The sequence below is a fragment of the Triticum aestivum genome, chromosome 6B (assembly GCF_018294505.1).
Source record: "Triticum aestivum cultivar Chinese Spring chromosome 6B, IWGSC CS RefSeq v2.1, whole genome shotgun sequence".
Classification (NCBI taxonomy): Eukaryota; Viridiplantae; Streptophyta; class Magnoliopsida; order Poales; family Poaceae; genus Triticum; species Triticum aestivum.
The window spans coordinates 2,110,364-2,123,737 of NC_057810.1; the positions used below are offsets into that span (position 1 = coordinate 2,110,364).

Below are 13,374 nucleotides of genomic sequence, written 5' to 3' on the forward strand. Positions count from 1 at the left end.
CCGATCAAAGATCATAGGTTTTCATTTTGGAGAAAGGCCACGTTCCCAAAACTATGCCTTCAACAAGGCCACTGCTAGACACAACCAATAAAGACCACATCTTGGGTTTTCACCCTGGAAATCACGACTCGGTACTCAAAGGAGCACCACCAACAAAGAAGTCCTCCAATGCCGCCGCCCCCACTTGCCGAGGCTACTACTCCAAGTCACGTACCACCTGGCTGACAAGAACTCGTGCCCGGTCTGGACGGGAACATATCCTGCAAGCCAAGCCAGAACAACTGCCTGTGAAGCAAAGTCTTCATCGCATCCAAGACCCGGCATTTGCCACTTGTAGGTCCTCCAATCACGCCATGGCATTCTCCGCATATGTTGATCACTTGTAAATCTTGTGCAGACATGTCTCAAGGTGTCAATAAAAGCAGAGCTTCGGAATACCCTGGTGAATCTAGTTATGTTGATATTGCGGGTGCACACGACCAGCCCCTCTACAATCAAGGTGTTCGAAGAGCGCCATATACGTTAGTCTTTGTGTTACATCGAAGGAGAAGCCCGGAGCTCGCCGATGGGGTAGACCAAAGAGGGTTGATCAACCACCATTGCCTCGACATGCTGCCGAACCGGAGCCACCACCATAGCTCGAAGGACGGAACCCCCGGAGATGAGGAGACTCACAGCATGAAGCAGGCTCGAAAGCCCTGACTAGCTTGATCGCAACTTGCGCGTCCACATGCCCGCCCAGTAGCAGTAGCACCAGAAGCATGGCTGGGCTTGAGCTGCGCGTGCACGAAGGGGCCGAGGGACTGGCGCTGAGGCACGCCGCAGGACCATGGGTCATGGCGCATCAGCCGAAGAGGCTCCCCTGGCCTGCACCAACATCGGATCTCGCAGAAAAAGGGGGAGGAAGCTAGCGCAGTGCCAGGCAGGGACGAGTCCGCCCCGCCACCTCTATCCTGGGGCCCGGCACGGCTTCGCCGGCCAGCCCTCCGGTGGCGGCGACACGAGGGTTGGCGGAGGGAGGTCTCCGAGCGGCACGGCGGCTAGGGTTCCTCCGTGCCGTCCAGGGAGGACGACGCGGGGGGTCTGTTTTCTTCTCCGTTCCGTCCAATTTAGCGGTTTGATTCCACAAAGGGCTAGCTTAACCATTGCTGGATATTCGAATTTCTATTAGGTGGATTGAAAGGTTATTAGGAAGACTACCTATGGAACATGCCAATTCTTTGGTAGACCGCTGGTTAGTTGGACGTCCAAGAAACAAAACTGTCTTTTGATTTCCACCGTCCAAGCTGAATACATATCTGTTGGGACAAACCCCGGACCATTTCACTCTCTCGCTCGCTCAAACAAAGGTGGAAGAAAGAGCACATTATTTTTCCGGCGCACAAACGCCACGCCTCATGAACGGCCTCATTTTTCTCAACCTGGGCACATACCCGGCTCGGTGGCACATACCACAGCGTCACCATGATGAATACACAGGGGACGATTTATATGCAGGCTGACACACACAGGGCCGGCCGTCACAATCGGGCGCACGCACATAGACACGCAACTAACCTAACTTACCCATACATGGACTCACCACATACGCGGCCACCTCCACTTGCGCAAGGCTCTGAACGACCACGTCCACCTGGTCTTGCGGGCTAACAAACCACGCATGAAGCTAACAACCTACCAGCAGCTAATTGCACGGCTCTATGCGCAGCCACATCAACGGCCACGAACCCAGCCAAACTAGCGTGCACACCACACTCCGGCCGGGCTCACTCGGCGCACGCACGCAGGGCTCACTCACCACGACCACGGACGCCGCCACGCACTGGCGACCAGCTCGACCAACACACACACACGCTGATCATCACCTTGGCATGGCTTATTCCAAACATTCTCTCCCTAAGCCACGACCTCACCGCCGCCAGAGTTGTTGCAGCTCCCGTCGTTGTCATCGCCATGGCCGCCGCTACGGCCTCCAACATACTTGACATAGCCTTCATCATCTTCCTCGGCAACACACGCCGAGCTCCTTCTCCACCGGGGACAGATGTCTGACGTTCCAGCGATGTACACCATCTTCCTCGTCTCCAGTCTCGGCTACATACGCCATCTCCTCTGGCTCTAGCAACACATGTCGTTGCCGGCCGCAACGCTGCACTTGTCCTCAGGCCGACACACGGCCTGGAGCTCCATCGGGCAGCCGCCGGCAAACGCCGCCGCCGCCAGACATGCCACGCGTCGCCGTCGCCGAGCGCTAACCGCGGCCGACACCACGGATCGCGAAGGCTCTGATGCCAATTTTTGGGACAAACCCGGTCCGACGACGAATGCCGAGTAGCCCCCGGCAACACGACCGACAGACGGAACTATCTCTCTCTCACACCCACTCGGACATACAGAGGTGGAAGAAGGAGCACATTATTTTTCCGAAACAAAAACGCCACGCCGCATGAATGGCGCCTCGGCCGCACAAACTGCCTCACTTTCCTTAACCTGGGCACATACCACACGGGCACCATGATTAGTACATAGGAGCAGTGGCAGTGACTCTCGCAGAAGGAAAAATACAGAAAATGTGTTTTTTTTTGTTTCCGACAGGCACGGATGCGAAATCAAAATCGTGCCTCTCGCGGAAGCAAAACGGTGACTCTTGCGGAAGAAAAAAAAAAAGACGCGTTTTTTTGTGCAAAAAAAATCGATTTTTTTAACCAAAATCTAAGGAAGACCGGTGGAAAACCGAAACGTCGAAAAAACATGTTTAAAAAGTGTAAAACACGTGCGGAAAAGAAAAACAACATATGAAGGAAGTGCTCAGAGCGTGACATGTGGCGAGGCGGCCAACAGCGCGCCAAGTGGCGTTGGTTCTTGCGACGCTCCCGAAGGAGCGCTCGTCAACTAGTTGCTCCCGTCTCCTGGAGTCCGTTCTTTCGTCCGTAATTAGCGTGTACGTGGGTAGGGATCCGGCCCGTCTAACTCTGATCCCCTACTGCCTACTCTAGTTCTCACAATCTGATTCCTACGGCGAGTTGACGACGCAACGTACTTCACTGCTTCAGCCAACAAACTAGCAGCAGCTTAGCACACCACAACATACTAATTTCTCTTGATTCTCATCTCGTATCAGTTTTGAAATTATACATTAGGTTTAGTTGTTTTATTTTGTGATTTGAGATGCTATTAAGAATGCATGTCTTGTACGACATCCGAGAAATTTTTGTGATGCAAATTATCTTGTATGAGTTCCTATTTGTGATCTAAAAAATTCCTATGTCGACTATATGAGTATAGAATTTAGAAATTACAATTCCTCGACTATGAAGAGAAAAAACATTGCCAAACACCATTATCATTAATTCGTTTTCTAAGCCGGTTGCTTCGAATTGTCAACGTACTGAAAGTATTAATGAAGGTGACGTGCAAGTGCTCAACCTTGTTCTCGATAATCATTTTGTGTACTGGAAATTTTTATTCATACTTGGCTTGGCCCACCTATATTCAAATCCTGGCTCAAACACACAGGGCCTGCCGTCACAATCGGGCACGCACGAACCCAACTAAGGGCATGTACAATGGTTCTATCTTAGGAGTGCCACATAGGATAAATGATGAGATGGAGGAGAGAGAAATCATAAGAGAAGGCTTGCCTTCTCTTATTTAAGAGAAGACAAGAAATGATCTCTTAGCACAATTTGTCTCATCATATTTTTAGGAACAACTAATTATTGAAGATAAGGCTAGGAGATGACCCATTGTAGACACGTTTTTTTCTCACCTCTAATTTACATGTAAAACTTAAGATAAGACTATCTAATTTACATACACGGCCACCTCGACCACTTGCGCCAGGCTCTAAACGACCACGCATGGAGCTAACCATCTACTAGCAGCTAATTGCACGGCTCAGTCCAGTCTTTACCCAACCACATCAACGGCCACGAACCTAGCCAAACTAGCATGCACGCAGGGCTCACTCGCCACGGCCACAGACGTGGCCACGCACCGGCGCCCGGCTCCACCAACACACACACACATGCTGATCATCACCTAGGCGTGGCGTATTCCTAACAATATCCAACAGAGTTTGTTGCCCTCAATTTCTTTGGATAAGATAAAGTTTGATGGATTACGTTATTGATCTTGAAAAATTGCCTCTTTTGCATGATATAATGAAACACAGTAAACGTAGCTTACAATCCAGTCCAACACTCCTGGCCCAAACAAATAGATCCGACATCACTTCCTTATGGATCATGTAACAAAGGGAGCTGCTCCAATTCCCAAGATGAGAAACACACTTTTGTACATTGATCTCATAATTAATAGACTAAATGTGTGAAAATATCAAAAAATTGGTATAGTTGTTGCCAATAGGGTGATATATGTGCAAATGTTAAGCTTGAGTTATAGAATCAATTTCATTCCTGAACAAGAGGTCATGTGTCAACATTCTTCCTACAAGGTGAGAAGATAACCAGTAATCACCATCTTTGTTTCCTTTGTTTTTGTCATTTTTTGTCACATTGATACCTAGTCTTTATTTAATGTCATCAAAATCCATCCAGCTATTCAAATTTGAATTATATCCAGTAAAATAGTAATAAATTAATTTAATACCTAAATAATAGAAAATTGTATAAAAAATACCTTGCTTTGACATTAAAATGTAATATAGTATGTTTGATGCAGAAAAAATGGAGCATTTTAGAATAATATTTGTGGAATCAACTACACAAGGTACCTTAGCCCTATATTTTTGAAGATACAAAATGCAAATTATCCAGAACGAGATGAAACATTAAGGAATATTTGCAAATACTTGGGTCCGACCAAGTTGCAGTCTAATGTTAATTGCAAATAATGAAGTATTCTTGTAGTGTGGGCTAAGGTCCAATGTGGACTAGACCTCGATGATCAAGTTCGCCGAGAGCTTTGTTGTCTTAGGACATTGTGTCCGAACCTCCAACAACAAGGACGCAAGATTGTCCCAAAAATCTAAACATCGAGATGAATCACCATGTTTGCAAATTCGTCTTCCACTTTACATTTCTTAGACTTGCATGCTCTAGGTTGCTTTAGACAACTATTCGTAACTAGCTTAAAATAGTCAGCTAAAAAGAGTTAGTTATTATTATTACTTATTCACCCTTCTCTATACACCTAGACGATCCTACAAATGTCTTCCTGCTATAGGTCATGAGTTTTTTAGTTCGAAAAAGACCGAAGAATCCTCCCAGGCCGCTCGCGCGAGAGCGGTGCTGTCACATGGTGCCGATCTAGGGCCAACCTTGGGCTCAATCTGGGCAAGAAGGGGTCTGCCCGCTCGATCTGACAGCCGGGAGTCAGCCGGCGGTGTGGGGGTTGCTGGCTCGGCCTTAATAAAGGTGGTTTGGCCCTGCTATTTCTTCAAGCGCCAAGTCATCAATCACCTTGATGCGGGCCTTCTCGCTCAAGACGCCGATGAGTTCCGGTCATCCTCTCAGTGATTCCGCTTATTGGCGCATGGCGCCACTGGATATCTAGATCGGAATTGATCCGGTCATGCTTTCCCTTATCTTTGGCTAATGAGGCTTTGCGAGGGTGTGGTGCGAAGCTTCACTTTATTGAAGGGCAGTGAGACATGTCTAAATATAGATTTTCATGGCACTGACAGAGGTGAAGAAAGTCATGGTGGTGCGATCGGAGGTTTCTAATGGTGTAGAGGTGTTTTGATGCCTATGAAGAATGGCGGCATATCCTATGTGTCCGGTGTTGGTGACTTGCAGTAGCGACCTTGGCAGGAGGGGCGGCAGCACAAGTGAACTGCATATGTTGTGGTGCTCCTCAAGCACCGAGTTGTGATTTCCAGGGTGAAAGCTCAATGTTTGGCCTTCACTGGTTGTGCCTGGCAATGGCCTTGCAGAGGCCATTGTTTTGTGAAATAGAATTTTTTCTAGGGTGAAAACTCAAGATCTTTGATCGGACGACGACAATGCTGGTGCATTATTTCCTTCTTGAAGGCATCGTTTTTGGGGAATTGCTTTTTGCGGTTCAGGTGTTGTCTTTGCTGGCGGTTACAGTGTTGTTGTTGTGAGTGTTTCATCACTGCGACAGTCTTTGTTTTACATGTCTCTCTCTTTATCTTTTTCTTGAATGTGTGCATCCTTGATGTCTTTGGATATCTTGTTGGTGCATAGGCCGGGTGTAATTGGTATCTTCGCCGTATTAATATATTCCCTTTGTTGAAAAATAGATCATGAGATTATCACTTGACGTACAGATTCATAGCAGAAGTAGAGCTAGGGTAACGCATGGATGTAGTTGTCGTCATACATCCAGTCCTTGCAACATCCCTCATTTTGTTCTTATAAGAGTTGCATGTGCAATGCCTCTGATGTATCCACACGTATAGGATGAACGTGGACTCATGAATTGTTAAATCTCATCACATGAGTTGGACATGGGAGGCAGTGATGATAAGGGTTTCTCTAAAAAAATTAGTTGATAAAATCAATCAATAATCATGGAGAGATGAATAGAATTGGCTCGGAACTTCCGAACTGCTGCTCTGCCGTGGCATGATTTGTACGTGACCGACGAGGAAAACTCGAAAAGTTTGAGGCCGTCTCGCAGCCACGCCATCCGCCCATAGCCTCGGCTTCACCTCAATGCCGCTGGCCGAGGTATATTTTGAATTGCCTAGGTATATTTTGTTTTCCTATTTTCTTTGTGTTTTACATGTTTAATAAAATTGTACAAAGATTATTGCATAGTGTAGATGAGAAGGTTAAGATATCATCTTCAAGGGCTCTTAATCGGTGGAAGAGAAAGAAGGAGATATTTATGAATGACCATTGCCATGATAGTTCACGAGGACACTCAATTATCATTCATGAGGAGACTATGGGTGGACAGCCGTGCAGAGGGCCATGCCAATTCATGAAGGAGATATTTATGAATGACCATTGCCATGATAGTTCATGAAGGATTACTTCGCAACCAATTCAACATAATGGGAGAAGTATTTCTGCCGGCGACATAAGATGCACCAAGGTCTTCTCCTCACCGTAGAAGAAGTTGTTGATGAACTTGTTCCATGGTTTAAACTGAGGGGGTTGAATCAGGAGAGATAAGTTCAAGACCATTGATGAAGGGTCTCACTATTGTTCGAGTGCTTTCCTATGGGTATTCAGCCAATGGCATTAATAACTTTGTCCGCATTGACGAAGATTCAATCCTTGCGGCCGTTTGAAGATAAACACAAGGCCTGATTGAGATATATGGGCTAGAGTACCTGAGGGAATGCAACGATGAAAGATAGTAAGAGACTCTTGGGTTTAAGTGAAGAATGAGGATGTCCCGGGTTGTTTGGATCACTTGATTACATGCGCCTGACATGGAATAATTATGCTATGGGATGGAAAGGTCGGTACAAATCCTAGACGCCACCCACCGGTTCGGCCCCGCGCATCGCCCCCGGGGAGGCCGGCATTCATGACCACCGCTGGGGACTGCGCCGCCCCTACCTAGGGTTCGTCCACCGGTAATGTTGACCGGCTGCCCTAGAAAGTCTTTTTACCGATCCTTTGATTTGGTTTTTTGTCACTCCCGCCCGTCCTCTTGACCAGCATTTAACATTTTGGTGTTTTGATCTAAGATCAGTTTGCGTCGCCCGCCGCCGCCATCGACCTTGCGCCTCCACTCTAACAACGGCGCAACCACCCGGCCTCTTCTTCAACCCAGGGAACTCGCACAATGCGACGACCTCTCACGGCTGTCGTCCGCGCTTCTGCCCGGACGTCGCTCTACACCGGCCGTCGTCGCCCAGCTCCAAATATGATCCCTGCATTAATTACCGTCTCCGCTGCCTCGGGATCGCCAACACCTCGCTGGCTGCGTCGGGCTCGCCAGCTGCCTTGTACTCGCCGTCTGCCGGGGGCTGGACGCGCTCGTCCGAACACCATCGATATCCCCTATTGGTCGTCAACGACGTGGTCTATTCGACCTCACTTCACTGAGTAGTGCCCCCAACCTCGTGTGCGATTGGATTGATTAGCTGCCAGCCACGATCCGCTCCATCCGCACCGCACGATTGACCTAATCAACCGGTTGCACGCGCCTCTCCACCCATCGAGCAATGGGATGCCGATGCGTCACCTCATCGGGCCTTAGCGTCCTTGCCACGTGGTTCTCCCCGCGGCTGCACCAACATGCCCGTCCCTACCGCTGCCTGATGCCGTCTTCGTGGTTGTACCGACTTGTGCCCTTCCGTTGCGCTGCCCCTTCGGCTCATAGCGTTGCGGCCAACTCGACACTACGGCCCAAGGTCTTCCCGTTGTCACCCCGACTCGCCTGATGCTGCCGCATCGCCCCTTCGGGCCGTAGAGCCGCTACCCGCGGTCCACTCTTCCATATCCACGCGTCTAATTCCTGCGGTATGCGCCACGCCGACTCCACGGGTGCGGGAACGCCACCGTCCATGCCAGTCTTTGTCACATTGTCGATTTCTTCCCCGACTACTTTGACCACCGAAGCCGCGCCGCACTCCTAACACAGTCGCTGCCGCCGTAAGGCCCCCGCCGCCGCTACTTTTTGGCGTCGCTGCCGCTCGCTCATCCAAGCCGCGCCGCCTATCTACGCCCCTTCATCTTTGTCCAGTACAAGCTCATCACTAGTGTCGCCATCATCTTCCCCGACCACTTTTGGCGACATCGGCCCCGCGCCGTTTGGCGGTGCAACAATCACCGAGTCCATCTCTGCAGGTCTTGTCTATGCATGTGTGGTGCTGGCAACGCCGATGCGTGCCTTCGTGCACCACGTGTCCCCCGGCTTGGCAAGCCGGGTGCGACGCTTCGTCAACTTCTTCTTTGTCCATCTATGCATGGCTGGTGTAGGCAACACCGACCTGTGCCTTCGTCTACGACGTGTCCCCGGGTTTGGCAAACCTGGCGCGACACCTTGTCAACAATGTCTCTTCTCGGCGCACCACTACTTGGACACCGATGCGCCCATGACTAATTCGGCGCCTCCTTGCGCCTGCGGCTCCATGGCGACATCCTCGACATTGGCCACCCGGCTCGACATCGACCACATCATTCTTCACACAGCTACCTCGTCATGGCTAGACCACCCAACCTCTCGGCTACTTCGACAGCGGCACAAAGGGCTATCACCTTGCTTGAGCAAATCATCAGCTTCCTTTATAGTCCATGCGTCCACGACGGGACATCGTCCCCGACACTCCCGCTGTGACTGCGTGGGGATGTCAGCCCGCCGGCTACTATTCTCTACTGCCTGATTGTCCGCCATGCTCCTGTTGTTCGCAACACTACTGCGACGACTGCGGGGGAGTGTTAGAGATATATTTGAGTAACATATATTTGGTAGAATAGGATTTGTAATCCCTCTTCTACCTTATCTCTAGTAGAGGCGTCTTGCCCTCCAAGTCTTTACTTCTATATATACTCGCCCGTGAGGCTCACAACATCCATCATATTCTGCCAATCCCTCTCTATTCCTTTCTAACACCTCTACCTAGTCTCCCAGAATTGGAAATCAATTTATATGAGTTAGGCAAGAAAGTAGGAGAAATGGGCCTTCTAACAAGTCCCCCGCTGGCAACTCCCACCTAGAAAAATGGATCGGCGACGTGCCGCTCCCATGTACGACATGGACAATCCCTAGCACCACCAAACCATGGTAACATCCCATCCACTCCACTACCCTCCCGTTGTCATTGCCTCTGCTCATAGCTCTTGTGGGGTTAAATGGCGCCGCATGACAGCCCGGCTTCGCGCAGGCATGGCGTCGCCATGGTGCAGGGTGTTGTGACCACCAGCTTCCGGCGGTGGCACAGATGCGAGGCGGTGGGAGATCGCATGGTTGAGGTGTGATGGCGAGCATGATCGGGGCAGGCAAAGTGCTCCGGTCGGGATGGACGACATCTATCTAGTGGGATAAGCGCTCCGCTCGGGCGCGTCTCGGTGATAGAGATGTACCTTTCATGCTCCAGTTTCAACAATGAAGGCCACTTGGCCGACGGACCTGGGCAAGGCTGTCTTCCATGAGGTCATAGTGGATGGTAGTGTGCTCCAGCATTGGTGTTGTTCATTGTGGTCGCCACTCAGGCCAGCGAAAGGTCTCCATTAGGGTTCCTCTCTCCATATTCGATGGTTGACTTTGTCTATGAGATGTAAATTATTATCGATGGCTTAACGCAGAGGGATGGTTGTGGAATGGTGGCGGTCGCATAGCATGTAGGTGCTGAAATCACCGAGAAGTGATGGAGACAACACATGAGTGACTTCGACATTGGCGCTACTCTAGCATTCGATCTCGAGCTATAGGGTGAAAGACTAGTCTGACCTGAGTTGATTATACCTAGAAATGGCAATGTTTATGTTGTTACCTTGTTGAAAGCATCGCTCGGCTATGCTCAGACTCATTCTTCAGAGCGAAATCCTATATTTTTTACTTCGATAGTAAATCCAGAGAGGGGACCATTTGAGTATAACTCTCTGCCTCAAGGGGTTGTTTTTCAAGAACCTCTTTATCCATATGGTGCGATGAGATAGTTTGTGGGAATACGGTCTTTGTTCTGTTTGCCTAGCTCAGATCTGATTGCTTTGGGGATTTTTTCCCCCTTTTTCTTCACCTACGCATAGCTTTTGTATTATATGACCTTACTATTTGTTGGTGTGTTTTTTGTGTGCATATGATAGTGTTATCTTTGAAACCTCTATTTGCTCCATTTTGAGCCAATGAAACCAACCCTAACTGGAATGATGTCTCTCTCTCCCAACACAACACTAGCACATATCATAAGTGAAAATATGCATCGTTATGTTCAGTGAATACCTCCGCATACTTGTCACCTCCTTTGATAAGAACGGAATAATATGTCTTCTCTATCACTCCATCTCCAGTCAGAGCTTCTACCTCATCAATGTAAGCAACACGTAACGATGGGTACCTGAATGTCAGATGGAATGGAGTAAACTTACTATTCAGGTGATCTCTTTTCGAAGATAATAATAGCACTACGTTTTGTACATTTTCAGGAGATGAAGGATGTTCAAGTAACAAGCATTATCTTTCGGATTCCCGGATATTTTTTGCATGCCATATACTTGACAACAGATAACATAGGTGAATTTAATATCTGCAAGGGCCAGTGCCATGTCTACAAGGGCTCCTCCCTCTTGATAGGATGTTGTACTAACACGGTTGAATTTAGCTGCAAAGAATATATTAGAAGTGTCTCAAATATTACAATGAAGAAGATTGGAGAAGATACTGAATGGAGAAGAAATAATCTAACCAATATCAGTTCTATCTTGAATGCATTGAATTTCAAGTGCTCTCCTATAGTACATCGTTCCTCTGACTACCAATGTAAAAACGAGTAGTTAGACAACAAGTTAGAAAAAAGTTAATGGACCAAAAGACATCGTTAGTGCCTTTACCAGTCCTGGCAAGTGTATGTCCCCTGTATGATGCCCAGGGACTGATTTCATCAATCCTTTTGTTAAGTGCCTCTTCGTCCCTTGGTCTAAATTTTATCCGCTCAAGACAGTTCGTCCATTCGTCTATTATGCAGAGGCTATGATGAATAACTTACTGAGAGCAGAAGGTAATTAACTTCTTGAATTATGAGATAAAAATGTATGAAGTACCTGGGAATACTTTCCGTAAATAGAATATAATGGATATACGATTGTCATCCTGTCTATTAAGATCTTCTGGCATAAAGAATACATCCTCGTCGTAATATGGAGTTAAGACACTGATTCAAAACCAAATTTGTTGATCAAGAATTCAATTCAGCATAAAAGTGGTATGACCAAACATAAAAATTTTAACAACGAAAGCAATAGTTGACTTTAGCGAAAAATATAAAATCAAGATAGTGGCAGTGCCAGGAATTCTGGTATGTGATATTAACTTAAACTTGTGATCTCAGTGCTCGCGCCGCCACGGTCGCTCTTGGGCATGGCAGTGAGCTTCTCGTGGATAGCAGTGCCTTCATCATGGGCATGGTGCTCGGAACTTGAGTGCGACGTTGCGGCAATGGGTGGCGGTTATACTTCACGGCGAAGCAGGTCTGCTGGGCATCATGCCCACTTGTGTGGCAGGAGATGCAAGCGTTGAGTTCTGGATGCCCTCGGCTGCTGCTCGTCCGGTTGTGCGATGTGCCTACACTCCGGATCCACAACGCAGAGTACGCAGGGGCTTGCACTGGCTGGGTCTGAGCGGGGGCGGGGCTGTTACTCTGGTATTCCGGTGAATGGATCAATTGCTACTGGAGGCTAACATTCCACTGCCGTGCCTCTGCTAGCACAGCTGCTTCGTCGTCCTCTTGCACTGCTGAACCTGACATTTGAAAAATTCAGACCAGCCCCGCATCGCTCTTGGCCACTCGAGTGCCGCCTCCAGGCTGACGCCACCAACACCCTCTCTTCAATGAATCCTCCTCTCGCCGCTGCCATTGGGCAAAGACCTTGTGGTGGGTGGCGGCAAGATGAAGCATTGAATTTTCAATCTCGGCAGAGACCACCATGGTTGGCGGCGGTTCGAGATAGTCTATGCAATGCGGCGGCGACCTCGCTGCAAATAGGTGGCCGCCCAGAGGTCGTAGTGAGCGTTCCTTACTCCATAACCGGTGGTTGGCTTCGGCGGTGAGATGCAAACTATAGATGAAGACCTAACACAGAGGGATGGTTGTGTAGTTTGCACATCGGATGTAGCTGTTGGGATCGCGAAAATGTCATGGCAACAACACCTGAGTGACTTTGATGGTGGTGCTACTCGAGCACCCAGTCTTGAGCTCCGGGGTGAAAACCTAGATCTGACCGAAGTTGGTTATATCTGGCAACGACGATGTTTTTATTTAATTACTTGTCGAAGGCTCAGATATACTGTGACAGATTGTCGAGGGTGAAAACATAGATTCAAGCCATGGGTGTTTGGATCTAGTGACACCGAAGCTTGAGCGTCGCTCCCTTCTTGAAGGTGTTGCTTTTGAACAACATTCGTCCTTGTGCTGTCATAAGATGGTTGATGCGGATATGGTCAGTTTTTGTAGTTTGTCAATCAGGTATCTGATTGTTTTTTTCCTTGCCTACACATAGCTTTGGTCTTATCTAACTTTGCTATTTGATGGCATGTTTTTGCGTGCGTGCAGTGGAGTTGGCTGCGGCATCCTAGCTATGCAGAGGCAGGGCATGGGCTCATTTGTTTTACCCTCATGATGCTCCATTTTGGGTCAATAAAATCCAGCCTTTGTCAAAGCAATACATACGTATTGACAAATTTTATACTATCTTTTGTACAATTATGACTTGTAGACTTTTTTGAAAATGCTCCGTTGTCAAGCTAGCGAGCACAGATTGAACGAGGCTT

At 48.4% G+C, this 13,374-nt stretch overlaps 1 protein-coding gene across 4 annotated transcripts in view; it reads right to left on the minus strand.

Moving 5' to 3' along the window:
• The window catches only part of LOC123135346 (putative callose synthase 6), a 60,282-nt gene that overhangs the window by 12,115 nt on the left and 34,793 nt on the right, over window positions 1-13,374 (minus strand). For all 4 annotated transcript variants that reach the window (XR_006465937.1, XM_044554375.1, XM_044554374.1 and 1 more), the window contains 5 exons: window positions 11,649-11,758; window positions 11,439-11,561; window positions 11,294-11,359; window positions 11,026-11,209; window positions 10,831-10,945 (listed from right to left, as the gene is read on the minus strand). Coding sequence is in view for 3 of the 4 variants with exons in the window: in XM_044554375.1 (XP_044410310.1) it covers window positions 10,831-10,945; window positions 11,026-11,209; window positions 11,294-11,359; window positions 11,439-11,561; window positions 11,649-11,758 (598 nt within the window). In the remaining variant the exon portion in view is untranslated. The remainder of the gene's footprint in view (window positions 1-10,830; window positions 10,946-11,025; window positions 11,210-11,293; window positions 11,360-11,438; window positions 11,562-11,648; window positions 11,759-13,374) is intronic.